The sequence below is a fragment of the Aulonocara sp. 'chitande type north' Nkhata Bay genome, linkage group LG2 (assembly GCF_057382095.1).
Source record: "Aulonocara sp. 'chitande type north' Nkhata Bay isolate Kocher_YH1m ecotype deep benthic linkage group LG2, A_spYH_male_GT1.1, whole genome shotgun sequence".
In the NCBI taxonomy this organism is placed as follows: domain Eukaryota; kingdom Metazoa; phylum Chordata; class Actinopteri; order Cichliformes; family Cichlidae; genus Aulonocara; species Aulonocara sp. 'chitande type north' Nkhata Bay.
Window position 1 is genome coordinate 28,272,078 of NC_141345.1, and position 27,856 is coordinate 28,299,933.

At 42.5% G+C, this 27,856-nt stretch overlaps 1 protein-coding gene across 1 annotated transcript; it reads left to right on the forward strand.

The window, feature by feature from the left end:
- Positions 1 to 73: 73 nt before the first annotated feature.
- LOC147338106 (neuronal acetylcholine receptor subunit beta-2-like) lies at positions 74 to 27,757 on the forward strand. Its single transcript, XM_086257960.1, has 6 exons — positions 74 to 574; positions 13,739 to 13,884; positions 14,033 to 14,077; positions 16,509 to 16,618; positions 23,354 to 24,344; positions 24,529 to 27,757. The coding sequence occupies exons 1-6, from the start codon at positions 523 to 525 to the stop codon at positions 24,691 to 24,693; spliced, it is 1,509 nt and encodes a 502-aa protein (XP_086114086.1). The 5' UTR covers positions 74 to 522; the 3' UTR covers positions 24,694 to 27,757.
- Positions 27,758 to 27,856: the final 99 nt, after the last annotated feature.

Consider the following 27,856-nt stretch of genomic DNA (forward strand, 5'->3'; position numbering starts at 1 on the left):
TGTTAAACTGAGTCGATCAAGGAGGTGCAGAGCGAAACTGACGCCCGGTCAGTGAGCGCACTGGGGCGGGCAGGGCGATGCGGTCACCGGGGTACTTAAATCTTTTATCTTAAGAATGGCTGCTTTGGCGATAACGGGATTGACGTATTCCCGCTAGCTCCTCAACTCACTTTCCCAAAGAAAGCGCTGTTTGTAAGGGGGGCTCTGATCTCTACAGCCGGTTTCCACTGCGCGCAATCACAGCTCTAGGACCAGCGTTACAGTCGGTGCGCTCTGGCAGAAAGCATCCAGCCTCTTTATCTCTCGGTTCTAACAGCAATCGGTATTCTTTTCAATGTCCCCCAACCCTCACTCACCGCTCGCAATGAAACCGTTGTAATCCACCCTGTTCATTGTTTTTCTTTTTTTTTCTCGGTTTCACACTTTACTTACTGCAAAGTGAGCGCAGAGAAGAGGAAAACGCGGGAAATACTCTTCATCTGCAAGTTTTCGTGTGTGTGCCGCACTGGAGGGGAGGAAGAGATGGCAGCCCCGGTGAAAGCAGCCCTGGCTCTCCTGATTTTCACCGTGACAAGTGAGTAATCCTTTCCAATCCTCTCGGAACGGGACGGGAGACTTTACTTTATTGGGCTTTAAAATCTGGCTTGGGTTGGCCATTGCAAAATTGCACACCCTCTCTTACACAAATGCATGCCAGTTAATATAACAGGTCTGATAAGTGCTTTCTTAAGGGGTTTAATTTCTTGCATGGTTAAGCCACACTTTTACCTTGCAGACAGAGGTGGTCTCGGGAAAGCAGGCCAGTGGGGATAAGTAGCGGCATTTCCATGCGTCAAACCCTTTAGCACGTGATTTTTCAGCACGCTTCAATTAACTAACACGCTTGTCCTTTAGGCAGAAAACCCACGGAGTTTTAATTACATTTGCATTTTAAGGGCAAGGGTGTGAAATCTGAGTAAGGAGCATTCATTCACTCATTTTAGTTTGGTTCAAGACTTCATAGCCTGCAATTTAAATAACAAATCTGGCACCGTGCTTTGAAGAGAACTCGCGAAACAGCTGACTGCGTGGTTGTAAGTGCAGATACAATTATTGCTATTTAACCTACATGAAATGCCTTCATTGCCAGTAAGTGAAAAAGATACTTTGATAACAATAGCAGACATTTCAATTGAGAGTTTGCTTACTTTAACTTACATCACACCTATCAGATGATCTCCCCACCTACAGACAAGTAAAGTAACTTATGAGGTCCTAAATCAGGCAGGAGGAATCTATTATTGAGCTGTCAGTGGTGCTGAAATTGGATCAATGTGCAGCTCTACCAGGCAAACCCCAGTACCCATTGTGTTTGCTTCTCCAGTTCAGATAGACAGAGAGATAGAAAAACAGTGTTACAACTACTGCAGTGGAATTAAATTCAGTAATTGAGGGTTTAATTTACCCCCCCCTGCCATGAATAGGGCGTGTTCTTACTGGAAGAAAAGTATACGCGCAGATAATATGAATTCATACGGGGGAATATGGTAAATGTGCTGATTCTTTTCTACTCTGATTGAACACTCAAAGCGATTTATACAACATGCCTCAGTCACACATTCATACAAACACTTTTTTCTATCTGACAATCACACAAACTCATACGCTGATGGGACATTGGAGAGCACAAGGATGCAAGGATACCTTGACATGCAGACTGGGGAAACCAGGGATCAAAACACCAAGCATGCAATTAGTAGATGACCTGCTCTACCTCCTGGTGTATTTCATCAGTTGCTGTATTAATAAAAATCTCAATATTAAACATGTTGTAAGTTCAAAAAGAAAGTCACTTTAATTTTTTTGAGTATTCAGTAAAACAGCTAAGAAATTAAGCAGGATTAGCTAAGTGCATTCATATTATTTAAAAAAGTACAAAAGTGAAGTTCATGGTTTCAGACTTGCTTGTTCTCTGTAACTTATTCAGTGTCACCTGTGCTCTGTCTGCCAGTGATTCACTGTATGAATCTGTCACTTCAACCAAACATTCTCATGGCTCCAACTCTAAACAGACGAAATCCAGTCAGCCACTCTGCTGGGATGCATTTGCTCCTTTGTGTTGGCTTCCCTACCGTTCTCACTCTGTGTCTCTGTTCCTGCACACCATCTTTTCTGCCTTACTCTATATTTTCACATTTTGTTTGTTTCCTATACTGCAACTTATCTAATATTTACAGTGCTGCATCACACATTTCTCTGCCTTCTGTGCTCTCAGGATCATTTGCAGTAAATGCACAGTGCTAATGTGTGCTACAGCTACCCTATGAGATGTTTTGCTCATTGTAGGCTTGCAAGATCTTTAACATTTTGCACGAAACCATCAGTGTCACCATACCCTGATTCTGCTTCTCTGTAGCTCATGTGTGATGCATTATACGTGAGTGGGCAGAATTGTGCAGCTCCTAGTTTGTGCTTGTAGTTTCTCATGAGTTTAAAACTGGTTTCTCATAACTGCAGATGTATATCTCGCCAGCAGGGCCCAGCATCACTGAGTCAACACTTCATAGTAAACTATTAGTCATTGCGTTGGCAGGATTGTTTGGATGCTGCTCTTTGAAGGAGAGATGCATGCCGATGAAAAGATGTATCGAAGTGCTTTGCAAAGCAAAAAGAAAAAATGAAAGCGGCACCAGGTGGTGCACACCTAAGCAATGCTTCCACTTAGAGGTGACACTGAGCGAGCTGAGCGCAAAAGAAAGGCACTTTTACTGCATCTGCTGTCTCTCTTATATCCTAAATCTGCACATGTTCCTGTCACGCTGTGAACAAAAGAGCAAAGCAGGACAGGAAGACACGAGGGAGAGATTGCGACAGATTAAAAGAAAATCATTGTAATAAGAGAATTTGTTTTATTCTCACAGACAGAAGGACTGTCTGGGATGAGGAAAAGTTCGGGGCAAAACAAGTAAAAGAAATCCCACGAGGCACAAAAAACACAAAAATCTCTCAGGCAGTAGATTTGCTACGAACAATATGAAATGCGTGGATGTGAGACTCTGTGGATGTGTATGCACGCAGGCCTGTATTTTATAACATGACTGATATGGACAGCATCCTGAGTAAAACCAAAGACAGCTGAATCCTAAATTGTTTTGGCCTCTGAAAGGCCACTGCAGATGGTAACACGCTGAATAATTCACTAACCTGAAAAGAAACCTACAGGATGTAGAACTGTTTTTTCCTCTCCTCTCTGCACTCTTGACTGATGACACAACCTCTCTGTCCATCTGCATCACTCAAACTCAGCGGCACGCCTGAAAGCTTGTTTTTGTTTGTTTTTTAATTATTTCCATGTTGTGATGGAAACGGTGTCGATTTTATGCGAGCGAGAAAGACTTTGAGAATAATCTCTGATTGTGTCTGCGTCTCCGCGCAAGTAAGATGATGGCATTTTTATTTTAGCGGTAATGAATTATTGAGGTGTGGAGAGTGCAGTGAGGCAGACAGGAGTGTGTGTGCATACATGTGTGATGAGACCTGTTGGTAGACTCCCTCCTGCTCCATCTCTACTTAAGCCGTATCCGCATCTTATTTTAGCATCATACCATTTTAGCCATTACCGTCGAACCCACCATCTATATCGCATCTCTTCATCATTTTCAGACACATGACGCAAATTGTCTTTCCCAGTTTGTTCATGCTTTGTGCTGGATTTATTTTTATACTGCCTCCCTTTACATTTTTAAGGCAATGTGACGTTTCTTGTTTCTCTCAGGCTGAAATCAGAGTGCAGCCATGGAACAGCCACAAGCTGAAGTCACTAGAGAAGGAGTAACGCGTTAGGGTCAAACAGCTACAAAACTGTGCATTCAAATTAGAAACCACATCTGTTTAGTTATTTCACTTTGTTCTACTACAGTGCTCTTTTTGTATAGTGTATAGATGTGTTTGAATTTTGTCTATTGCTCCTGCTCCAAATGACTTTTTTACTGATTGTTCTCTGCTTCAGAAAGATTGAAACACTTAGAGCAAATAGCGAAGGCGATGAGAATGATTTTAGTCACGATAGCAATAAAATGTTAATTTTCAAAGTAACTGTGAGAGCTTAGAGACTTCTCTAAAAAATACTGTGTCTTTATAATCTTAAAACAGTTGTGGGAAATGGTTTATTGGCAGTGCTTAACTTGAATTGCCCCATCTGACAACAAAATTGTTTTCACTGGAACTTTATTCCTGTGCTGGGATAAGCTTTTAAACATGTTTTATTTGTTGCGTCCTATAAATAGAATCACATGCAAAGCAAATGTGATAATTAAAAAATAGAAACAAAAATAAAATAAAATGGATCTGTAAAGAGTATACGACTGAGGACTCACATATATGACATTTGAGGTTGAGTCATTGATCAAAAGTACTGAGCGAATAAAAAAAGAACAATAAATATGAAAATCAAAAGAACATAACAAAGAAAACATGCAGGAGCCAAGCAGGACAGCAAAAACATACACTGTAACAAGAGTAAGACAGGACTATACACTCACTGGTCACTTTGTTAGGTAAACCTTCCTGTAACTCTTTTTGCATTCAAAACTGCTGTAATTATTCGTGGCATAGATTCAACAAGGTGCTGGAAACATTCCTCACAGATTTTGGCCCATTTTGACACGAGAGCATCACATGGATTCAGCAGATTTTCCAGCTGGACATCTACGATGGGAATCTCCTGCTCCACCACATCCATGGAGGCCATTCGAGTACAGTGAAGTCATGTGCCGTGTGTTATTTGCCTGCTCAAAGCAGTCAGACTATCCTCTTACTGTGGGGCTGATCACCACAAAGGAGGTTAAAATCAGAAAGTAGCGCCAAAAACTAACAGGAAGTAACCAAAAGACAAAATACTAAACACAGACATGAATAACAAACCCCTGTGTGTAGGTGCTAATGGAAAGACATGAGAGAGTGGACAAGAGACGGGAAATACTAAGGGATTTAAAACTACTACAACCAATAAAAACCAAGATCTGAACCAAAACACTCAACATTGGAATAACCAGACACTAAAAACAGCAAAAGACACAGGACTAAAATTTTAACATAAAAATAACAATGAAATTAACAGGAACCAAAACTCAGTCACAACAGACTGATTTTCTGGTACTTGATACCTTAAAACTCTGAAATCAGAAGAGCTGAAGGCCACCAAAATCTGATAACCAGTTGATTTGAATTAGAAGTAGAAGTTGGCCTCATACGGCTGTTTATTGCATGTAAACAGTGAATTGTTGTCAGGCTTTAATCCCTTTAAAAATGAAACTCATAAATCCCTGTTATTACTCATCACCATAATATAGCATGATCCTATTTAATTTTATCTGATGATTATACTAATCTGGGAATTGTTTTGTCTCACGCTCTGATGTTTCCATTGTATGTTGTCGTGTCTCTATTGTCCTCTTCTCCTGGCACGAGTCTCCTCTCCCTCTAATCCTGACAGACGCAGCTTTTTGTCTCTGAGGAGGTTTACCTTCGGGGTTTCTTGTCATAGTTGCTCAGACACCGGACACTTCTCCTGTCTCCTGTCTGAAGGTTAATGTAAAGTGACCAAGTGTAGCATATACCTCTTCTTCTGTCACCTGCCTTTAAAGCTCAGATCCTCTTATTTTCAGTCTGATTCTGACATGTTTCAAAACATATTGGTTTCTTGAGTATATCTTGACAAGACAGTTGAGAGCATGGCTGCAAAGCTATACAAGTGAAGTGCCTGAACAGGTGTGTTCTTCTAAGTTGACATACAATGCCATTATGGGGTAGAATATGGTTAGAAAATAGATTTCAGTGCTAAAGTTGTTTAAATATACTGTGTTTCAAACAGCAATTTGTTTTTGCCCCTCAGCAGTAAAAGGCTGATGGGGTATTGTCATAGAGAACAAGGCACATCTAATAAAAATCTTTGTTCAGAGGTCAGTTTTGGTGAAAATTACCTAGGATTTTCAAACTTTAACCACAGGTGCAAATAATAGGAGGCTGCTATGATATTTTGACTTGCTTCTTTGCAACTTCCGTGTTACTTGCTTTGGCCAGGCAAAGGCAGATCACAGTTTACCTGCTTTGTGTCTGGCAAAGCCAAAGATGACTCATCTAAACAGACATCCATCCATCCATCCATCCATCTTTTTTTTTTTTTTTTTTTTTTTTTTTTCTAAATGACATCAGAAACAGCAGTATGCGACATTACGTGATGGCAGAGCTTCAGTTCATCCTTTGTCATTTTTTTTTTTTTTTTTAATAAATAGGACAGGGGGAATGAATGAGAGAAAGAGGGGGAGAGAAAGAAAGAAAACCAAAGGGGAGAAGAGACGGTGAGAAGGGGGGGGAAGAGAGAGAAAAAAAAAAAGAACTCCTGGGTCACCTGTATGGAGAAAAAAACAAACAAACAAACAAAAAAAAACAAACAGAGGAGACAGCAAACAACAAAGAGCAACATAATAATAGAGAAAACAAAGCACCATCACAATAAACTAGCTAGTCATAGATATCAATATTTACTAAATAATAAACGATATTGTGCAGCACGCAAGATAGACGGCGCACAGTGTGCTTTGAGGCAGCAGCCAAGAAAGCTTTAGTCCGCGTCTGTGAATACCCATGTGTGCATACCTGTGTGGATCAGCATGCTTGCATTCCAAAGGTTTCTCCATGTAATGATCTGCTAGGGAGTGTGGGGGGGCCACAGCCCCGTCCTCCAGGGTGTGAAGCGGGTATGGAGGAGATCAAAACTCCAGACATCCAGAGGCCCCCAGAACACAAGAGACCAAGGAAGACCCACAGAGGGGCAGCCGCGCCACTGTTCCAGTAAGAGCTGAGGAGAGTCCCAGATGAGGGCTCGCCCAGCAGCCGCGGAGCAGAAGTCAGGGGGAGTTGCAGTGACGCGCCCGTGAGCTCCGCCGGCCCCCAGCTGCGCCTGAGTGACCGAGCCCCAGGCCGAGAGGCCGGGGGCACCCCACCTCCAAAGGGGCCCGAGCGAGCCCCAGGCCCCAGGCCCCGACAAGCGGCCGCCAAGGAGTGAGCCGGTGTGTACCCGGACGCCCACCCCCAGACACAAAGAACCACCAACACACCGACACCTGAGGGAGTCCGCCACCGGCAGGGGAAGTGGTGGTGGGTGGAGATAGGCCTCCAAACCTTGGAGGGCCTGAGGTGTCCCCAGAGAGGTGGCGTCTGATACCCAACCTGACATATAGACACAGACATACAGGCACACACAGACACAAACATCCATTCCCACCCTCATGCTCTCATATGCACTCACTCCACACTCAACCAACGTGGAGACAGACATAAAGAGACGCTGTACACACGATCACACTCCCCAAGCGTACTCTACAAACCGGGTCTAGGTACCCTTGCCCCTGGAGGGGGGAATTGCACCCAGACCCAGGTGGTGTTACCCTTTTCCCTGCGGTGGGGAGAGGCAGACCACCCCGACTCCGCAGCAGCAGGGAGGCCCCACACCCCAGACCGCAGTCGGACGGCCAACTCCTCCTACTAGCCCTCCCGCTCCAGCAGGCCGCAGAGAATGGGGGTGGGAGAAGACTCCAAACCTCCCTCCACCCGCTCATTGTAGTGTTGATGCATATGTGTTCTAAGGTGCATTTAAAACCCAGGAGGGCATGGAGCTACCTGCCAAGGAGCAGCAGGTAAGCGCATAGTCCCTCCTGCTAGCCCTCAATGACTAAGTGTATTTAAAATTGAGAGGTGGGCAACGACGTCAGGGGTGAGGTATACACCCTGATGGTGATTTGGACTCCGTGATTGTGCCCACCCCCAAGATCCTATATGTATGTGTAATGAGAGTGTGAATAATGTGAATGTCTAAGTTGTGGGATAAAATTGAGGCAGAGGCAGCCAGAAGGGGACGCGGGGGGGGGGGGGGGGGGGGTAGCCTCCTCTGCACCCTGGTGACATACCCCCACTCCAAGGCCCTGCATGTGTGGGTGGTTGTGGAGGAGCGGGAAGAGGGAGGCAGCTGGAGATGGGGAGGGAAGGAAGGGAGGGGCAGGTAACCCCTCCCTGGGGCCAGCTCCCCCGCTGACCCCAGTAGGCACTCCCACCCTTCGCGACCCGCCAGGGAAGGGGGGCCCAGGCCCATCAGACCGGGGCCCAGTGCAGTAGCGCCCTCCGGCTCCACAGAGCCCTGGACAGTCCACCCAACCCCACCACAGAGAAAACTGCACCCACCCCACCATCCACACATCTTCCAGACTACATAAGACGGTAAACGCCCAGGCTGAGATCTTCCTCCACCTCTCCTGTATCTCCCCCTCCTGCAGAGAGTTCCTGAAGAGAAGAAAGCTCCTGCAAGATGTGACCATCCCCCCCACCAGTTGAAGAGCCCCCCAGGCGGCTCGACGCACCGGCGGCACCCTGCTCCAGGGCCGGGCCCCCATGCACCCACCCGCCCACAACCCCGGCAACACACCAACCAGGACCCAAGCCCCCGAGGCCCGGCCCGGGCCCCAGCCCAGAGACGGAGCGCCCCCAGAACCTCACGCCCATCCCGGACCCACCCAGGGGCAGCCAGGTTGCCAGGTCAGTAACCCACGTCCGTCAGCACAGACCCTCCCCTAGCCCCGCTGCACGCAGCCGTGAGGAAACAGTCACCTGAGAGCCAACAGAGCCCCCAACCAGACGTGACCGCTACCCCGGGTTGAGCCCCCCAAGGAAGATGCCTCCGGGGAACCCCCCGACGCCCTAAGCCTGTCCCTACCCCCTCACCAATCACAACAGTGAAGGCGGGACCAAACTATGACCCCCCACCCCCACTAGGTGATGGAGCTGATAAAAGGGGCCCAGAGCAATTGATCTAATGTGGTGGCAGAGGCTGTGTCAAGACTAATGTAATCTAATAGATAATTTCTATATTGGTTAGAATTAAGATTATTTTTATTTTTCCAGTTCATGAGGACTGTTTTCTTGGCTATGCATAGGGCAGTGAAGATCATATGGGCTATATTCTTTTCTGAAGTGACATTATCTAAGCTGCCCAGTAGACACACTAAGGGGGAAGTTGGAATGTTACATTTCAGACACTTTGATAAGTCTTCACATATCTCGCGCCAAAACTTTTGCACTGGCGGACAGAACCAAAGAGCGTGGATGTAATTGTCTGGTGTATTGCCTTGACAGTGTGAGCAGTTGTTGGAAGATGTAAAGCCCATCTTGAACATCCGATGACCTGTATAGTGCACTCTATGTAGTATTTTGTATTGAATTAATTGCAGACTGGGATTTTTAATTAATTTAAAAGTTTTTAAGCAAATCTGAGACCAGAAGTTTTGGTCTAGGTTGACTGATAAATCTGCTTCCCACTTTGCAGTAGGAAGGGATATTGATTCATCTAATTTAGAAAGTGTTCTGTATATTTTAGATAATAATTTGGGGGATTTAAGAGTAAGAAAATGTGCCGCACTTAGTGGTGTTTGTAATTCAACTTGACTGAGGTTAAATTTCTTTTTTACTATGGATTTAATTTGTTGATATTCTAAAAACCTTGTCTTGTTGATCCCATATTGTTCAACTAGTCTGTCAAATGGAATAAATTCTGTTCCCTCTAATATATGTTCTAAGTATTTAATTCCTTTACAACTCCATTCTGGGAAATTAATCATATTATTGTTTTGTAATATGTCAGGGTTATTCCAGATAGGTGTACGTTTGCATGGGATTAATGAAGACTCCGTTATTTTTAGAAACTCCCACCATGCTGTTAGAGAAAAGCTGATGTTGATACTTTTAAAGCATTCATGTCTTTTGATGTTTGAGCTAATAAATGGTAGGTCTGAAATCTCTAGATCTTTGCATAGTGCCTGTTCAACATCTAGCCAGGGCTCAACTAAGAAGGTATGTTTTAACCATTCTGAGATGAACTGAAGCCTGTTGGCTAAGAAGTATTGGTGAAAATTAGGCAGATCTAATCCTCCTCTATCCTTGGTTCTTTGTAGCGTTTACGGTTTATCTTTCCAAAGGAATTTGGAAATATATGAATCCAGAGATCTGAACCAATCTTGTGATGGTTTGTTAGGGATCATCAAAAATAAGTAATTTATTTTTGGCAAGATCATCATTTTTATAGTGGCGACCCTTCCCATGAGTGATATGGGTAAAGATTTCCATCTAGTCAGATCGCCTTCTACTTTCTTTAGAAGTGGGATGTGGTTTAGTTTAGTTAAGTCTGAAAGCTTAGGAGAGATATTAATACCTAAATATTTAATATTTCCGGATTGCAGTGGGGCAGAGGAAGAATTATGGAAGGAGCAGTTAATGGGGAGAACTGTAGATTTTGGCCAGTTAATTGAATAATCTGAAACTCTTGAAAACCAGTTTATTAAAGTAATTACCTCAGAGAGGTTGGTTTGTGTGTTTTGCAGAAAAAGCAACACATCATCCGCATAGAGACTGATTTTATGTTCTATGTTCTTACATTTTATGCCCTTAATTGTTGTAGCCTGTCTAAATGCTGCTGCTAGAGGTTCGATAAAAATTGCAAAAAGTGAAGGGGAGAGTGGGCATCCCTGTCTGGTGCCCCTCAGGAGACAGAAGCTGGAGGATGTCTGGTCATTTGTTCTGATACGAGCCGTTGGGGAATTGTATAATATTCTTATCCAGTTTATGAAAGAGTTTCCAAAACCAAATTTGTGTAAAGTTGCGAATAAAAATTTCCAATTAACTCTGTCAAATGCTTTTTCTGCATCTAGAGATAATATTATGGTTTCGATGTTTTTATCGTATGAGTAGTCTATTAAATTAAGTAATCTACGAGTGTTTGTTGAGGAGTGCCGACCTTTTATGAAACCAGTTTGGTCAGGATGAATTAAGAGGGGGGTTATTTTCTCCAGTCTCTTTGAGAGAGCTTTGCAGATTATTTTAAGGTCTACATTTAAAAGAGAAATTGGACGATAGCTTGAGGGAAATAAAGGGTCTTTGCCTGGTTTTAGCAGGAGACTAATGTTGGCAGAATTCATATTTGGTGGTAGTCTGCCCTTTTCCTCGATTTCCTGCAACATGCTGTGGAATACTGGTGCCAAAATTGTCCAGAATTATTTGTAGAATTCTGCAGGGAAGCCGTCTGGACCTGGAGCCTTATTATTGGGCATACTTATCAGGGCTTCCTGGAGTTCACTTGGCGTCAGTGGCGAATCCAGTTCCATTGCTTGACTGTCTAGTAATTTTGGAAGAGTTACGTTGTCAAGAAACAGATCAATTTCATTTTTAGATGGGTTTATTTGTGGTGAGTATAAAGTTTCATAGAAATCCCTAAAAATGTTGTTTATTCTTCCAGGATCATATATTGTGTTCCCCGATAAATCTTTAGCAGCACATATAGTTATTTTTTCTTTATTTATTTTTAACTGGTTAGCTAGAAATCGACCTGATTTGTTACTGTGTTCAAAATTCTGCAAGCGAAGTCTTTGTATAAGGAATTGTGTTTTTTTATTAATAGTTTCATTTAATTCTAGTTTTGTTTTGCATATTTTGTTCAATGTTTCCTGATCTTGGTGGGACGCGTAGGCTTCTTCTAGTGATTTGATGTTTTTTTCTAATTCCTGAATATTTTTGTTTTCTTCTTTCTTTTTGTGTGATGAGAAAGAAATTATTTTACCTCTCATCACAGCTTTCCCTGCTTCCCATAAAACAGAAGCAGATATTCCGGGAGTGTCATTAAAGTCTAAATATGAAGTCCATTCCTTTTTAAAGTATTTAATAAAGTCTTCATCTTCATCCATCCATCCATCTTCATCCGCTTTGTCCGGGGCCGGGTCGCGGGGGCAGCAGCCTAAGCAAAGAGGCCCAGACCTCCCTCTCCCCAGCCACCCCCTCCAGCTTGTCCGGGGGAATACCAAGGCGTTCCCAGGGCAGCCGAGAGATATAATCTCATCTAAACAGACACCACTGCATAATAGAGGACTGGCAGCGTTACTCTTCATTAAGACACTGACACAAACCCCGTTATTTACTTTTCTGGTTCTCTAGTGTTTTGTTTGTGCTTTTAGGATAAAGGTTAAGATTCAACATGTACTATGTAACTTGTTTTTTTGAAGCTGGTAGTTTATGTTGCTTTGCAAAGCATTAATACAATTCACTTTTTTTCTTTTTCCCCTGCTCGTCATTCTCCTGTATACACTGTATACGCATAGCCAACAGTCATGTCAAGTTTATTTATGAGGCACACACAGAAAAAAAATGCTGCCACAAAAGACTCCCAGACCTCAAATAACATAAAAACACACAAGGCAAATCATACCAGGAAACAACACGTTCAGGACAAAACAGGACAGCATAGAAAGCTTTTAAATGGAAATTTATGTGACAAGACTTGTTTGTGTGGCAGCACAAAAGACAATGGCTTCTTAAATTGCAGTTAAACATAAAACAGAACAGATATGCGATAAGTCATCCATAATATTTTCTTTATTTAGTATTTATTCCTTAAAAAACACCAATATTTATTCCTCTTAAAATTGAATATACAGTCAGTAGTTTATATGATGAAATGTCTGGGCATGAGGTGCTTTGAGCAGGTGCAAAACTTGTTTATGTTTTTGTGTTTGTGTATTGAATTGTGACTGAATACAATTACATGTGATCTGTTTGTGAGACAGTAACACTCCCACTCATGACACATACACACGAGCGCATGAGAGCATGCAGCGGGCTGCATCACTGCAGCACGTAATTGGCGAAACCTGACAACACGAGATTTAAACATCGCTTCACCAGCTAGAGTTTTGGGCATCTGTGTTTTCTCATTCAAGTCCCACTGAAATTAAATGTGAATCGTGAGTGTGTTAGCGGTCATTAAAATGCTTTAATTGCATACACATATATTTTATAGTCACCCAGCCAAAATGCAGGGCTGCAAACAAGGAGGTATTTACTGCAGGAGACTCAAAGTGAAGTTAATGGATGGTCAACCAAACAACAGCTTATTCTGCTGTAAATTTTAGCTCAAGGTTGTGTTAAATTCAAGGTCTACATAAGGCCCCAGTTCACTGTACCCAATAACTTAAGCTGCACGGTAGTAAAGATGTGCTTACTGTAAGCTTGATCTGGCTGCATCATCACAACAAGCACTCGACTGAGATGATGAAATTACGAATAAGTCTGGCTTATTCTTGACATTTTCTGACTGTATGATAGCCAGAGGACATTTATCTCCGTGAAACAGAATAAACTGGAGTAGCTACTATTACGTATGAGGAAGAAATATGGAATATGTTCATTCTTAATAATGCAATTTATTTTTTACTTTATAAAATTGGAGCTAATTTATTTTAAGAAAACAGATGAAGACTGTATACAATAGTTCTGGAAACAGTCCAGAGATTCACAACGCCAGTCTGCATGCCAAAGTATCTTTGGGCAAGTTACTGAACCCCAAGTTGATCCTAAAGCTTTATTAGAGTGTGAATATTAGACAGAAAGAACAGATGTGGAACGATGCTGTATAGAGTTCAGATTAAAGGTAGAAAAATACTCAATAAGAACCAGTCCAGTTACTGTTTGCTTTTCATTTACAGAGTGGAACCAGTGGTGTATTAGACTGTGCTCACACTTGCTTGTCATATCATAGTCAAGTCAGTGCTTAGCACTTTTCTAACATGCCTTTGATAGGAGGTTATATTGGGTTGTAATGAGTTGTGATATCCTCTGTAGTGTACTTCTGACTGTTTTCCCCCTGTGTGCGTATTTGTGTGTGCAGCTATCCTGTGTGCGGAGGTAGAGGAACGGTTGGTGAATCACCTGTTGTCACCAGAGCGCTACAACAAACTCATCAGGCCAGCTATCAACACCAGCCAGCAGGTCACCATTTACATCCAGGTGTCTCTAGCCCAGCTGATCAATGTGGTAAGAAAACACACAAACAAACCCATAACCTCACATACTGTGAGCAAAGAGGCATACCCTACTAATGTCAAATGACTGGGGAACACGTTAACCTGGTTGTTGTCAGTGGAGCCACTGCTTACAGAATTTTCCCATGTCTGTGTTTCAGAATGAGAGAGAGCAGATCATGACCACCAACTGTTGGCTCACCCAGGTTAGTGTCAAAGCACCTTGCTCATAATTTTTTGTTTGTTTGTTTCCGAGGATCAGACCAATTGAAAAATTTGACCATTAGGGTCTATCGGTTCATGAACCACTACAATTATAAATGTACTGTCATGGTCCTGGGTCAGTGACCCAGTGTTTTGAGTTTTTGTATCATTGTTGAACTTTGATTTTGTCATTTTTTTATCTTTTCTAGTCTTTTGGTTTCGGTTTCTGTGTTCTATGGTTGCTGCCCCCCCCCCCGTCTGTGTTTCTTCCCTCAGGTCATGTCCAGTGTTTTATCAAGACTCTGTGCAGGTCATGGTCATGGTCATGTTGCTTGTTCTAGTATATATTTCATAGTTCCTTTACGTTCCAGCACAGGTCTTGTTCATAGTTGTCACAGTTGTCATAGTCATAGTTTTCGGCTACGTTCATTAAGCATTAAGACCTGCAGTGTGAACGTAGCCTTAGGCTACGTTCACACTGCAGGTCTTAATGCTCAATTCCGATTTTTTGATCAAATCTGATTTTTTTGTCTGCTTGTTCAAACTACAAATAAAATGCGACAGCAAACGCGCTCTAGTGTGAACGCTCAAAGCGGCCCGCATGCGCAAAAGAAGATGTCACACACAACGCGCTCTGTTTAGACCCAGAGCAAACAATATTGTTTGACTGATGGCCCTTAATATAAAGACTTCGGACTTCACGTTTCCCAATTTTTGCTTTAAGTTATTTTGTTATTTACATAATAATGTAGATAACCTAATAATTATCCTTATTGCTGTTTTAGAGAGGAGCGGTGCTTCAAAGGATAGTTGCAGATTTCTATCTGAATCTGCAGATTATGCAGTACAAATAAAATGTTAACGTTTCTCCAACGTTGTCTTCCCAGCAGTTTCACCGGATGGCCAAGAAGCTTTCGCGATGTCTTATCGGGCGCTTCTCCGGCGCTGATAATTGGCGTCTGTCTTGTGTCAGTGACGTAAAAGACGGATTTAATGCGACTTGGCCATTCATACAGCAGTCGCTTTCTGAAACATCGGATATGTATCGGATTCAGTACCACATACAAAAGTGACCCAGATCGGATTTGAAAATATCGGATTTGTGCCGTTCACACTGTCATACCATGATCGGATATGGGTCGCATAGGGTCAAAAAAATCGGATTTGATGCGCTTTCGCCTGCAGTGTGAACATAGCCAAAGTTTCTCCAGTTAAGGTTTTAGTTTAGGTTAACCACTGTCCCTGCTGTTTGGTTTGCCTTTCTATAAGCCTCAATAAAGGCTCGCCTTTCGTTTAAAGTTCAGTTTTGTCTCCTTGCCTGTGTTCATGCCTGGGTCCTCACTCATTCACACATGGTCTGCCCTGCGGACCGTGACATGTTCTTTAAATGCATTTGTATGTATTCATGTAGTTAATGATAGATGTCTCTTTTTGTCAGAAATCATGGGCATGAGTACCATGGTAATTTTGGGCTTTTAATGACTTCACTGAACTGTTTTCTAGAGTGTCACATACATCTTTAATGATTAAGAAAAAACAAGAATTAGGTGCACAAGTATGAATTTTTTTTGGATTTCCTCTAATCCACACAGTCACCCTATGAGAGGAAATTAGTTAGCATGTTTAGGAACAAGCAAGGAATCACAAAGGATCGAACCTGCCATGAACTGGAAGTTGCTGGAACACCAGCATCACTGTTCACACTGAAGTTACCATGGACTGAAATTATAATCAACAAAGAAACCTCGGCTCCAAAATGAACACTTTCACATTCAACAGAAATTTGCAGCTGCCCACAAGGACAGGCCAAATGTCTTCTAGAGAAATATTCTATGGTTAGATGAGACAAAGATTGAGCTTTTTGGCCACATTGACAAGAACTATGTTTGGAGGAATAAAGGTGAGGCTTTAATACCTAAGAACAATATACCAGCTGTCAAGTATGGTGGTGGTAGCATTATGCTCTGGGACAGTTTTGCTGCCAGTGGTACTGTTGCACAAACTGGATGCAATAATAAAGAAGGACTACCTCCAAATTCTTCAGCGTCGCCTCAAATCAGCAGCTAGATGGTTGAAACTTGGAGACAACTCTGTGTTCTAACAAGAAAACAATCCCAAACACACATCACAGCTGGTTTTGGAGTGGATATAGCAGTCTACCTTTAAGGTACTGAAACTCTGGGGACTACTCTTGAAAGTGGAGTCGTGTCAGGAAACCAAACAATTTCCATCCACTCTATCAGTTCTGACAGAAATAGTGGCCAGAATTATGCCAGAAGCTTGTTGATGACTACCCAAAAAAGCCTCAAATTACCACAACATTCAAGCCCATAATAAATATTTGTTAACTTGTGACCATAACTGTATGTGGCTCTTGATTTTAATTGTTTACTTGTATGTTCATGCATGCCCTTACGTGCCTTTCTACACCAGGGTTGGAATGACTACAGATTAATGTGGGATCCTGAAGAGTACGAGGGAATCAAGAAAATCCGACTCCCGTCACAACACATCTGGTTGCCTGACATTGTCCTTTACAACAAGTATGTCCTCTTTGTGACAGACGCAATAAATGTGTGTGTGTGTAAAACTAAGTGATGAAAGTAGGAACAGACAGAAAACTTGAGTAACTTCACTTTAATATTTACAAAAGCCCCATTTCCCTAAAAGCTTTCCAATTCTATCCTCTTACTCAGTCTATCCTCCTATCTCATTTTTAGCCCACTTGTCACTTCTTTTAGGTTAATAAATAGTGAATAATGAACCAACAAATTTTTAATGGCATTGTATGGAGCGTCTGCAGACAGTCTGATAATAATGAAGACTGTTTGAATGTTAGAGAGCGTATGAATCATTCACACAAGGAGATTATGAATTACAATGGCAGAATCAGGCCTGTTGTAGACAGAGTAAAACAATTTGTTTTTATCTCTTAAGTGTTAATCCGTAAGGTCACCAGTTTTGGTGCACTTGAATAATATTACTTTTTAATCAATATTCACTGCTCCATTTGAGGCTAACCTTGCAGTACGCAGTAGAGACTGCTTCACACTATACACTAAATGTTTACCTTTCAGGTTTTTTAGACTTCCTGTAAACATTTGCAGTTCGTTTATGATTGGAAAGAAAAGCTTCAGATTTATTCCTGCGCAATTCTGCAACTACTGTGTTGACAGAAACACAGAAATCCAGACTTTCCAACTTAGTTACATTGGAGAGCAGGATATCCTTGTACATTATTGATTGTTTTGTACTGCGAGCACAGGTATACAAAATGATGAGGTGAGAATATCTTGGCACTTTTTTTTTTTTTTTTTTTTTTTTTTTTTATTAATAAATAGGACAGGGGGAATGAATGAGAGAAAGAGGGGGAGAGAAAGAAAGAAAACCAAAGGGGAGAAGAGACGGTGAGAAGGGGGGGGAAGAGAGAGAAAAAAAAAAAAAGAACTCCTGGGTCACCTGTATGGAGAAAAAACAAACAAACAAACAAAAAAAACAAACAGAGGAGACAGCAAACAACAAAGAGCAACATAATAATAGAGAAAACAAAGCACCATCACAATAAACTAGCTAGTCATAGATATCAATATTTACTAAATAATAAACGATATTGTGCAGCACGCAAGATAGACAGCGCACAGTGTGCTTTGAGGCAGCAGCCAAGAAAGCTTTAGTCCGCGTCTGTGAATACCCATGTGTGCATACCTGTGTGGATCAGCATGCTTGCATTCCAAAGGTTTCTCCATGTAATGATCTGCTAGGGAGTGTGGGGGGGCCACAGCCCCGTCCTCCAGGGTGTGAAGTGGGTATGGAGGAGATCAAAACTCCAGACATCCAGAGGCCCCCAGAACACAAGAGACCATGGAAGACCAACAGAGGGGCAGCCGCGCCACTGTTCCAGTAAGAGCTGAGGAGAGTCCCAGATGAGGGCTCGCCCAGCAGCCGCGGAGCAGAAGTCAGGGGGAGTTGCAGTGACGCGCCCGTGAGCTCCGCCGGCCCCCAGCTGTGCCTGAGTGACCGAGCCCCAGGCCGAGAGGCCGGGGGCACCCCACCTCCAAAGGGGCCCGAGTGAGCCCCAGGCCCCAGGCCCCGACAAGCGGCCGCCAAGGAGTGAGCCGGTGTGTACCCGGACGCCCACCCCCAGACACAAAGAACCACCAACACACCGACACCTGAGGGAGTCCGCCACCGGCAGGGGAAGTGGTGGTGGGTGGAGATAGGCCTCCAAACCTTGGAGGGCCTGAGGTGTCCCCAGAGAGGTGGCGTCTGATACCCAACCTGACATATAGACACAGACATACAGGCACACACAGACACAAACATCCATTCCCACCCTCATGCTCTCATATGCACTCACTCCACACTCAACCAACGTGGAGACAGACATAAAGAGACGCTGTACACACAATCACACTCCCCAAGCGTACTCTACAAACCGGGTCTAGGTACCCTTGCCCCTGGAGGGGGGAATTGCACCCAGACCCAGGTGGTGTTACCCTTTTCCCTGCGGTGGGGAGAGGCAGACCACCCCGACTCCGCAGCAGCAGGGAGGCCCCACACCCCAGACCGCAGTCGGACGGCCAACTCCTCCTACTAGCCCTCCCGCTCCAGCAGGCCGCAGAGAATGGGGGTGGGAGAAGACTCCAAACCTCCCTCCACCCGCTCATTGTAGTGTTGATGCATATGTGTTCTAAGGTGCAATTAAAACCCAGGAGGGCATGGAGCTACCTGCCAAGGAGCAGCAGGTAAGCGCATAGTCCCTCCTGCTAGCCCTCAATGACTAAGTGTATTTAAAATTGAGAGGTGGGCAACGACGTCAGGGGTGAGGTATACACCCTGATGGTGATTTGGACTCCGTGATTGTGCCCACCCCCAAGATCCTATATGTATGTGTAATGAGAGTGTGAATAATGTGAATGTCTAAGTTGTGGGATAAAATTGAGGCAGAGGCAGCCAGAAGGGGACAGGGGGGGGGGGGGGGGTAGCCTCCTCTGCACCCTGGTGACATACCCCCACTCCAAGGCCCTGCATGTGTGGGTGGTTGTGGAGGAGCGGGAAGAGGGAGGCAGCTGGAGATGGGGAGGGAAGGATGCAAAAAAATGACAAAGGATGAACTGAAGCTCTGCCATCACGTAATGTCGCATACTGCTGTTTCTGATGTCATTTAAGAAAAAAAAAAAAAAAAAAAAAAAAAAGAGAATATCTTGGCACATCTGGAATTTATCTTGTAACTCTGGAAAATGGCTGCAGGGAAAAATCAATACATCAGTACTTCTGCACTGTAAAAAAAGAGGAACTCGGAGAAATAAGCTGCACTGCTCTTATTCACTGGAGAGTCGGCTGACAGACGCAAAGGCCTGTGAACGTCACGTCGTCTGTCACCCATATAGGTCAGCAGATGGGTCTCATCGCCATCTGTTAGTTTCTTGAAAAACATTAACTGTTGATTTTCCCCGTTTAAAATGTATTCAGTGGGAAAGTCCTTCCTTTGTTGTACCACAGAACAAAAGCATCATAGCCAAATGCAGTTTGAGTTTTTGCTGAATTTTGTTTTGTGTGGTGATCAGAGGTTTTTTCATCTGGCTTTTCTGTGTTAAGTTTGCTCCCTGTGCCTGTACAGCTTCTCTCTGGGCCACATTCCAGAAACCTGCACTTTAGGTTAATTCCTGATATGTTGTTTGCTTGACACAGTCAAGCAAAGTCAAGCAGTTTTGCACAAGCATGCATAAATAGGTACTGTTTTTTCTACCTGCCCATAGGAGAAATAATTTGAGAATATAATTCTTTGAATAGTAAAAGTAATTTTATTTCTGAATTTAAGAACAGTTGTTGCAGAAAGGTAATATGAGTGTGAAAGCTGTGTCTGCCTCTTTAGGCTGTAGGAATAATTACACTGAGCCCACAGTTGATGTGGGCTTACGATGAGGAAAAACCACAGTAGTGGTAATCTGCTTTGTTTCCTGTTAATGGTTTTATTCATTAGACCATAATGTTTCATTTGAAAGATGAATTTCTTTTTTGTTTGCAGCATCAGAAATCTTTTTGTAGGCGTTCTCCGCTTTCGCGCCACAGGATTTAATAAACTCATTTCTGCAGTGTCTTGATGCATGCTCAGTCATCCAGGTAACTAAATCCCAAAAGGTTGATTCTGTTCATCTGGACATAGCGTTTTCAGTGGGAGAAAAGTTTTGTCAGTCAATCAAGTGACTTCTTCTGTCTCTGGTGACTGCAGGTTTCCCTAACCTTACAAATAGTACATTTGCACAATGGGCTGGTAGGTCAGTTCCTTGATTGTTAATATGCAAATTCTCATGACCAATGATCAACAACCACTGATTAAAGCCCATCGATCAAAGACCATAAGTACCATTCATAGAGAGTTGGGGAATGGCCGCAATCACAGCATTGTAAGATGGCGAAAGTAAGATTTGCATGAAAAGGGAAAGACCATCTCTGAATCGAGGAGGAGGCCTAAGGGAACATCTTTCACCATCTTACAATGCTGTGATTGCAGCTGTTCCCCAGCTCTCTGTGATATTTAAGTCCAGTAAGTTGTTGAAGCAACTTAAAGAAGTCCAGACGCTTTTCTTTCCAAGCTCCTTAGACAATTTAGACCAAGTCAACACCTCAAGCTCATTTATGAACCATTTTTGCTTTGAGGCAGGGCACATTATGCTGCTGAAAGAGGCCAGAGACATCAGGGAAAAGCATTTCCATGAAAGGGTGTACATGGTCTACAACAATGCTTAGCTAGGTGGTATGTGTCAAATATGCACATGGATGGCAGGACCCAACGTTTCCCAGCAGAACATTGCCCAAAGCATTGCATGCACCCGGCCATCCACGGGATGTAAACGAAAGACCAGGCCACCTTCTTCCATTGCTCCATGGTCTAGTTCTGATGCTCACGTGTCCATTGTTGTCACTTTCAGCATGGACACCCTGACTAGTCTGTGGCTGTGAAGATACATGCGCAACAAACAGCAATCAATTGTGTTTCTGACAATTTTCTATCAGAACCAGCATGAACTTTTTTTTTTGACTATTTGAGCTACAGCACCTCGTCTGTTGGATTGGACCACACAGGCCAGCCTTAGCTGTCCATGTGCATCAGTGACCCTCAGCTGCTGTTACCTTGTCTCTGCTTCATCATGGATATCAGACCACTTTTGATAGATATTGACCACAGCAAACAGGGAACAACCCACAAGACCTGGCACTTTGGTGATACTTTGACCCAGTCACCTACATCAAACTCACTCAAATCCATACACTTGCCCATTTTTCCTCCTTGTACCTCATCACCTTTGAGGATAAAATGTTGCTCGCTAATCTATCCCACCTACTAACAAGTGCTGTGATGAAGAGACAGTCAGTGATACTCAAGTTGCCTGTCAGTGCTCATAATGTAATGCCTAAAACGCACCTCTGAAGCTGCAGGGTACTGAGTTATCTACTGAGCATTTAGGGTTTGGAAACCTTGTTTTAGGGCATCTCAGTGTTGCTAATGAAGGACAAGCAGCTGTTTTTTATTCTCTTCCCAGATTTATCCAAGTTTCCCCTTAACTTATGTAATAATTTACATGAAAACAACCTCTTGTGTCATGACAAAATCTCCAACAACTGTTCTTGAACTCTGAGTCATGATTTTCATCGGATCATGGTGTTTTATGATTGAACTTCGGCTTTTAGGCCAACATGGAGAAAAGTTCCCAAAGTGCGCAGGATAAAAAGGGAAACTTGAGTTTGAAATGAAACCTCAGAAAACATGCGTGATTGTTCTCTCAGCTACTGTAACCACTAAGCTTGAGTCTGACAGAGTCTTACAGTTGTTTGAACTGTTCTTGTGTTTTGACCTTATGCTTGCAGGCATTCAAATTTTATGAATGGAGATTGCTCATCAGCTGAAGGACAACCTGAAGAGCATAATAGCTTAAGAGACCAGTGAGAGGTCATCTATCTAACTTCAGGTTGAGGTCTAACTTTGGGAGACCTGAGGTCACAGTAAGCAGGTGGGACCTCTGCATTTTTTATTAGTCTGGATATACACAGCAGCCCCAAAGCATTAGAGGCAAGTGGGATGGTTGTATTCCTGACCCACTTTATAATTGATAGGCCACTTATTTATAATGCATCCCCTGCAGCCCTGATGAGATGAAGAAAAAAAGTCAGTCTCAGCAGATTTGAGTTGTGAGGGACAGGTGTTGCCTTGATGCCAGCATGTGTCCCAGGCCAAGCTCTTCCCTTGAGATGCTAAATGCATCCTTTGGACTTCAAACTGTTGCATGCGTCACCTCTGCAGCCTCATGGTAGCAGTCAGGCAATCTTTTACTCAGCATTTGGTGAATGAATTAACATAAAATCCATGTTTGTCTCGCGCTAAAAGTCTGTAACAGGATTTCTTGACTTTATTCAGAGAATAAAAGGCTATTAAAAGACTATTTTAATAAATGTGATGGGATATTGACAAGTGTCCGACAGCACAGTGTTTCTTATCAACTGAAGCTAAAAGTGTGCAGCTGTATAACAAAGCACAATGCTAATTAAAATCTGACAATAGCCATTATCAGACTGAAACAGCCAAATGTTGTAAAAAGGCAGAGTTGGGTATATCAGTGATATTGAAGAATGATCAGATACCAGATTATCAATCATTATAGGAGCAATTATTTTATTTACACAGTAATTAACGCTTATTGTTGACTTTAATTTAAGTTCATTAAGTAATTTTGTTTGAATGTGGCTTCAGCAACTCATACCACCAAAACCACATCACTGTCTGAAAGCATTTTGGAAATAAGAAAATGAACATACTGTACATAGGTGTGTTTGTTAAGAAGTACAAACTCTCACAAGAGGATTATTTTTCTTCACTGAAAGAGCAGAGCACGCTCTATCAACTCAAACCGTGTCAGCTTTCCAACCTAACTCTGTGTCCGAATCATAGATGTCCACAGAAAGCACATTATTCTGGGTGAAAAGGGGCAAACAGCGGAGACTTTATTTTAGGAATTATATTTTCGTTTTTATTCACAGTTTTGTCTGTCTAAGGAAATCAAGTTACCTGTAAAGTTAAGCAAAAATGATTTGCATTAAAACACTCAAGTGTCCTTGAGTGTTCTCTTGTTTCAGTTGGCGTATCTTTGTGAGTATGCTTGAAGCGCCTCAGCTGGCTCCTTCAAATATAAGAAGCACTGGTTTAAATGATGTGATATGGGCAATCTTTTTGTGAGTGCTTGACTTTACTGACTTTATCTCATCTCCTGCCTTTTCCTCAGTGCTGATGGGACATATGAAGTCTCCTTCTACTCCAACGCTTTGGTCTCCAATAATGGTGAAGTGGCCTGGCTCCCACCAGCGATCTACAAGTCGGCCTGTAAAATCGAAGTCCGTGATTTTCCCTTTGACCAGCAGAACTGCACTCTCAAGTTTCGCTCTTGGACCTACGACCACACGGAGATCGATCTCATCCTCCTCAGTGATTATGCCTCACGCGATGACTTCAAGCCTAGTGGCGAGTGGGATATTGTTTCACTGCCTGGACGCAAGAATGAAGACCCTAACGATATTAGATACCTGGATATTACTTATGATTTTATTATCAAGAGAAAACCTCTCTTCTACACCATCAACCTGATCATTCCCTGCATCCTGATCACGTCGCTGGCTATTCTTGTCTTCTACCTCCCATCAGACTGTGGTGAGAAGATGACTCTTTGTATCTCAGTCCTCCTGGCCCTTACTGTGTTTTTACTCCTTATCTCAAAGATTGTGCCACCTACGTCTCTAGCAGTGCCTCTGATTGGGAAGTACCTAATGTTTACAATGGTGCTGGTCACCTTCTCTATTGTCACCAGCGTTTGCGTGCTCAATGTGCACCATCGGTCACCCAGTACGCACACCATGCCTCCTTGGGTCAAGCGTGTCTTTCTGTACCGGCTCCCCTCTTTCCTCTTCATGCGGAGACCAGGAAGTTCCAACATCCGTGAACGGTTCCGGAAAAAACACCAGAAGCAGAAGTACTCTGACCGGAAGCAGTGTGGAACAGAAGTTGGAGGTGGAAGCTCCGTGGGAATGGCTGATTCCTCCTCATCCTTCTTTGTCAATGAGGAGTCAGCCAAGCGCTATGGCTGGAGGGTCAGTGACTGCTCAGAGAACACAGAGTTCAGGAAGAGGATGACGCTCAAGAGCAACATTGACGTGGAGGATGCAGTGGATGGAGTACGTTATATTGCGGAGAAGATGAAGAGTGAGGATGATGATGAAGGGGTAGGTGTTTTGAAGAAGTAATCGGATATATATCATGATTTATATGCTTATATATATATAAAAGAAAGTACTTCTTTCTTTTGTAAGGTTTAATCATAATCACTTGTTACCTGAATCTCAGTTCACTTTAGTTCAGACTCATGAACACAAGTGGTTAATATCCAACGTCTTTATCTCTCTGCAGATCATTGAAGACTGGAAATACGTGGCGATGGTTATCGACCGTCTTTTCCTGTGGATCTTTGTGTTTGTGTGTGTAGTTGGGACAATGGGGCTCTTCATGCAACCTCTTTTTCAGAGTTATAACACCCCCATTGTTGAGGACATGGATCATAAATCTGAAACTTGATGTGACTCAGAAGTGACTTTTTATTTCCAGAAGCAGATTTTAACACATAAAGTCATATGTCCGCCTCTCACCTCACTCTGACTGGAAAAGGACGCATTTTAGCCTTCCCATTTCCTCCTCCCCATCCCTGCTCTGCCCTTTGAATCTTACACATACCCCCCGCAGTCCTGTAATCAACTCATCTGCCATTCACACAGGGGCTGTGATTGTTTTATTTCAGATGATCTGCCACCCCAAGCTTTATAACAGAAAAAAATTAAGAAAAAAACATAACCCAAGGTGTTTTTTTGTGTTTTTTATCTGTCACAATATTTACTTCAATACCTTTATCTAAAAGGTTGGGATGCTATGCAAAATGTGGTTGTATTCTCATTTTGGAGAGCCAGCACAAGTCTGGGTGTAGCCTCTTGTATCAGCCACACTTTCACTAATCCCTATAAACAAATGCGTACAGACAGCCATGGCTGCGTGAACCACCAGGCAGCATACCATTCAGTACAACAAGGCAACAGCCTTTATACCTTTACCTGCAGCATCACTTTGCTTTAAGAATGTGAGTGCTGGACAGACCACAACAGTTTGGAGCATTATGAAACAAAAAGAAAGAACTGCACTGCAAAACAGTGCTGGGAAAACTGCTTTTCCCCTTCCTGATTTCTTTCTTTCTTTTTTCTTTTTTTTTTGCATATTTCTCACACTTAAATATTTCAGAGCTTTAAAAAGATTTTAATATTAGATAAAAATAACCTGAATAAATAGAAAATCCAAACTTACATCATGTCTGCAGTCAAAGCAGGTGGTGGTGTGATGGTCGGGGGCTGCTTTGCTGCCTAAGGACCTGAACAACTTGCTATAATAGATGAAGACTTAGGCCTACCAGAAAATCCTGAAAGAGAATTTCTGGCCATCAGTTTTGCTCCAGCGCACTCAGGTTATACAGCATGATAAAAAATACACCATCAAGTCAACCTGTGAATGGCTTAAAAAACAAAAATGAAGATTTTGGAGTGTAGACTTCAGACTTCAATCCTGTTGAGATGCCTTGGCATGACCTTAAAAGACTGTTCATGACCAACCCCCCCTCAAACATGGGTGAATTAAAACAACTCTGCAAAGAAGAGTGGAGCAAAATTCTACCACAGCGATGTCAAAGACTCGATGCGAATTACTGCTTGATTGCAGTTCTTGCTGCCAAGGGTGGCACAACCAGTTCTTAGGTTTAGGGGGAAATTACTTTTTTCACACAAGGCCACGTGGGTTTGGATAGACTTTTTCCCCTTAATAAATGAAATCATCACTGAATAACTTGAGTTATCTTTGTCTAATATTAAAATTTGTTTTATGTTCTGAAACATTTTACAGAATGCAGAAAACTAAGAAACCAGGAAGGGGCGGGGTACTTTTTATAGTAATGCATATTAGATAGAATATAAAAGAAAATAGAAAATAAACAACTCTGAAATATGCTATTAGTATCACGTTAAAAATAAATCTTTTTAACTCATATTTTTAGCTTCTACTTTGTAGTATTTTTAGTTAAACAAAGATTTTAAATGATTTTTTGTTCTATTTATGTTAAGATTTTACACAGCGTCCCAATTTAAAAAAAAAAAGGATTATACTTAATACCTTTCTTGTATCATTCTCACAAGAAAACTAGAAAAGAACAAGAACAAGAGCCAAGTTACAATTAACCAAAATGCTGTTTAAATATAAAATATTAAGCCTGATCTGATCACTTAGGGGTCAATATCTTTCTTATAGGACTGAAATGTAGCATATTTGAAAACTCACATCTTTACTGGAAACGAGACTGAAGGTACCCTTATCATTGTTCGTAAAGGTTACACAAACAACAACTCAGGACTTATATTCCACCCCATTTATTTCTTATCTGTGTCGCTGCGTCCAAATCAAGAAATAATTCTAGTGGCTGAGTCATGACATAACTGGGACTAGCATGCGCACAAACCAGTACAGATGCTGATTTTGTTAACTTGAAGAGTGACAGAGCCCAAAGAGAAACAAAATCTTACAAACCGGCTGATTTTCCAGATGTGGACTTTACATCACTCATGCACGCCTCAAGAGCAAAAGATGAATCTGCTTTGTGAAGACACCCAGAAGATGCTCACTCCCCTTGTGTCCTTTTGCCAATACCAATATACAGCCGACACAAAACAGCTTACAGCTGGACTGCTTAAATAACAATGATAGGTGTGTATGAGGGAGGCGACCAGCCTTTTGTTTACGCTCACACAGCTCACTGTGCAGATAGGCTGACTTGGTAAGCTGATCAAATCTATGAGCATCTTTGTTTGAAATAAAGGTGGGTAAATAGTGCTAAAAATTCTCCAAACCAATGACTTTGAAGCTGTTGCTGATTTTAAAAGTACAGCATGCCGGTCAAAAGCAGTGCTCATCAGCATCCATCACCAAAAAACCAGCAGCAATAATATTGTACAGTATTTTATACACACTGACGTGGATGAAATGACCAAACAGCCTGTCGCTTCACTTTCATTATCTGCCATCATATTGTATACTTTACAGTCTGTTCTCAGATGAATTACTTGAAATCATATCCTGTTATTTCTGAGCGGTATTATATAACGTTTCACCTTCCTAATGCACTCGTCGGTCACTGCTGCCAATGTCAGCTTGGGAAAAAAGGGTTTACTGATCTAATCCAGCTTGATTGATTTGTTTCATTTTTCATTTGTTGGTGGATGGTTGAATGAAAACATGCCTGTCTTTCTTCCCAGTAGACAGTCATGTTACGTGACATGCTGAGTTTTGTCTAACAGTAAGGGGCTGTGTTGGGACCTGATGTCTTGCTAAATGAATCAATAAAGGGTAATGAAAGCAACAAGCAGGCCTCATGAATCCCATCTACACTATTCACTCTGGCCTGTGTTTTTTTTTTTTCACATGCCTTAGTTTCCGCGTTTATCTCTATCTGGGACATTTTTATTCTCATTTTCTGTCTTCCTTCTTGATTTTTTGCTTATATAGTCGGAGATCATTTCACCTGAAAGTACAAAAGAAAAAAAAAGAATTTTGAGCAGGAGTTTCTGGAGTGTGTGCGATCTATGTGTCCTGGGTCAGTGCTAAGAATTAGCCAGCTGACTGCAGATTCATTAGACAGTCTCATATCCTCAGG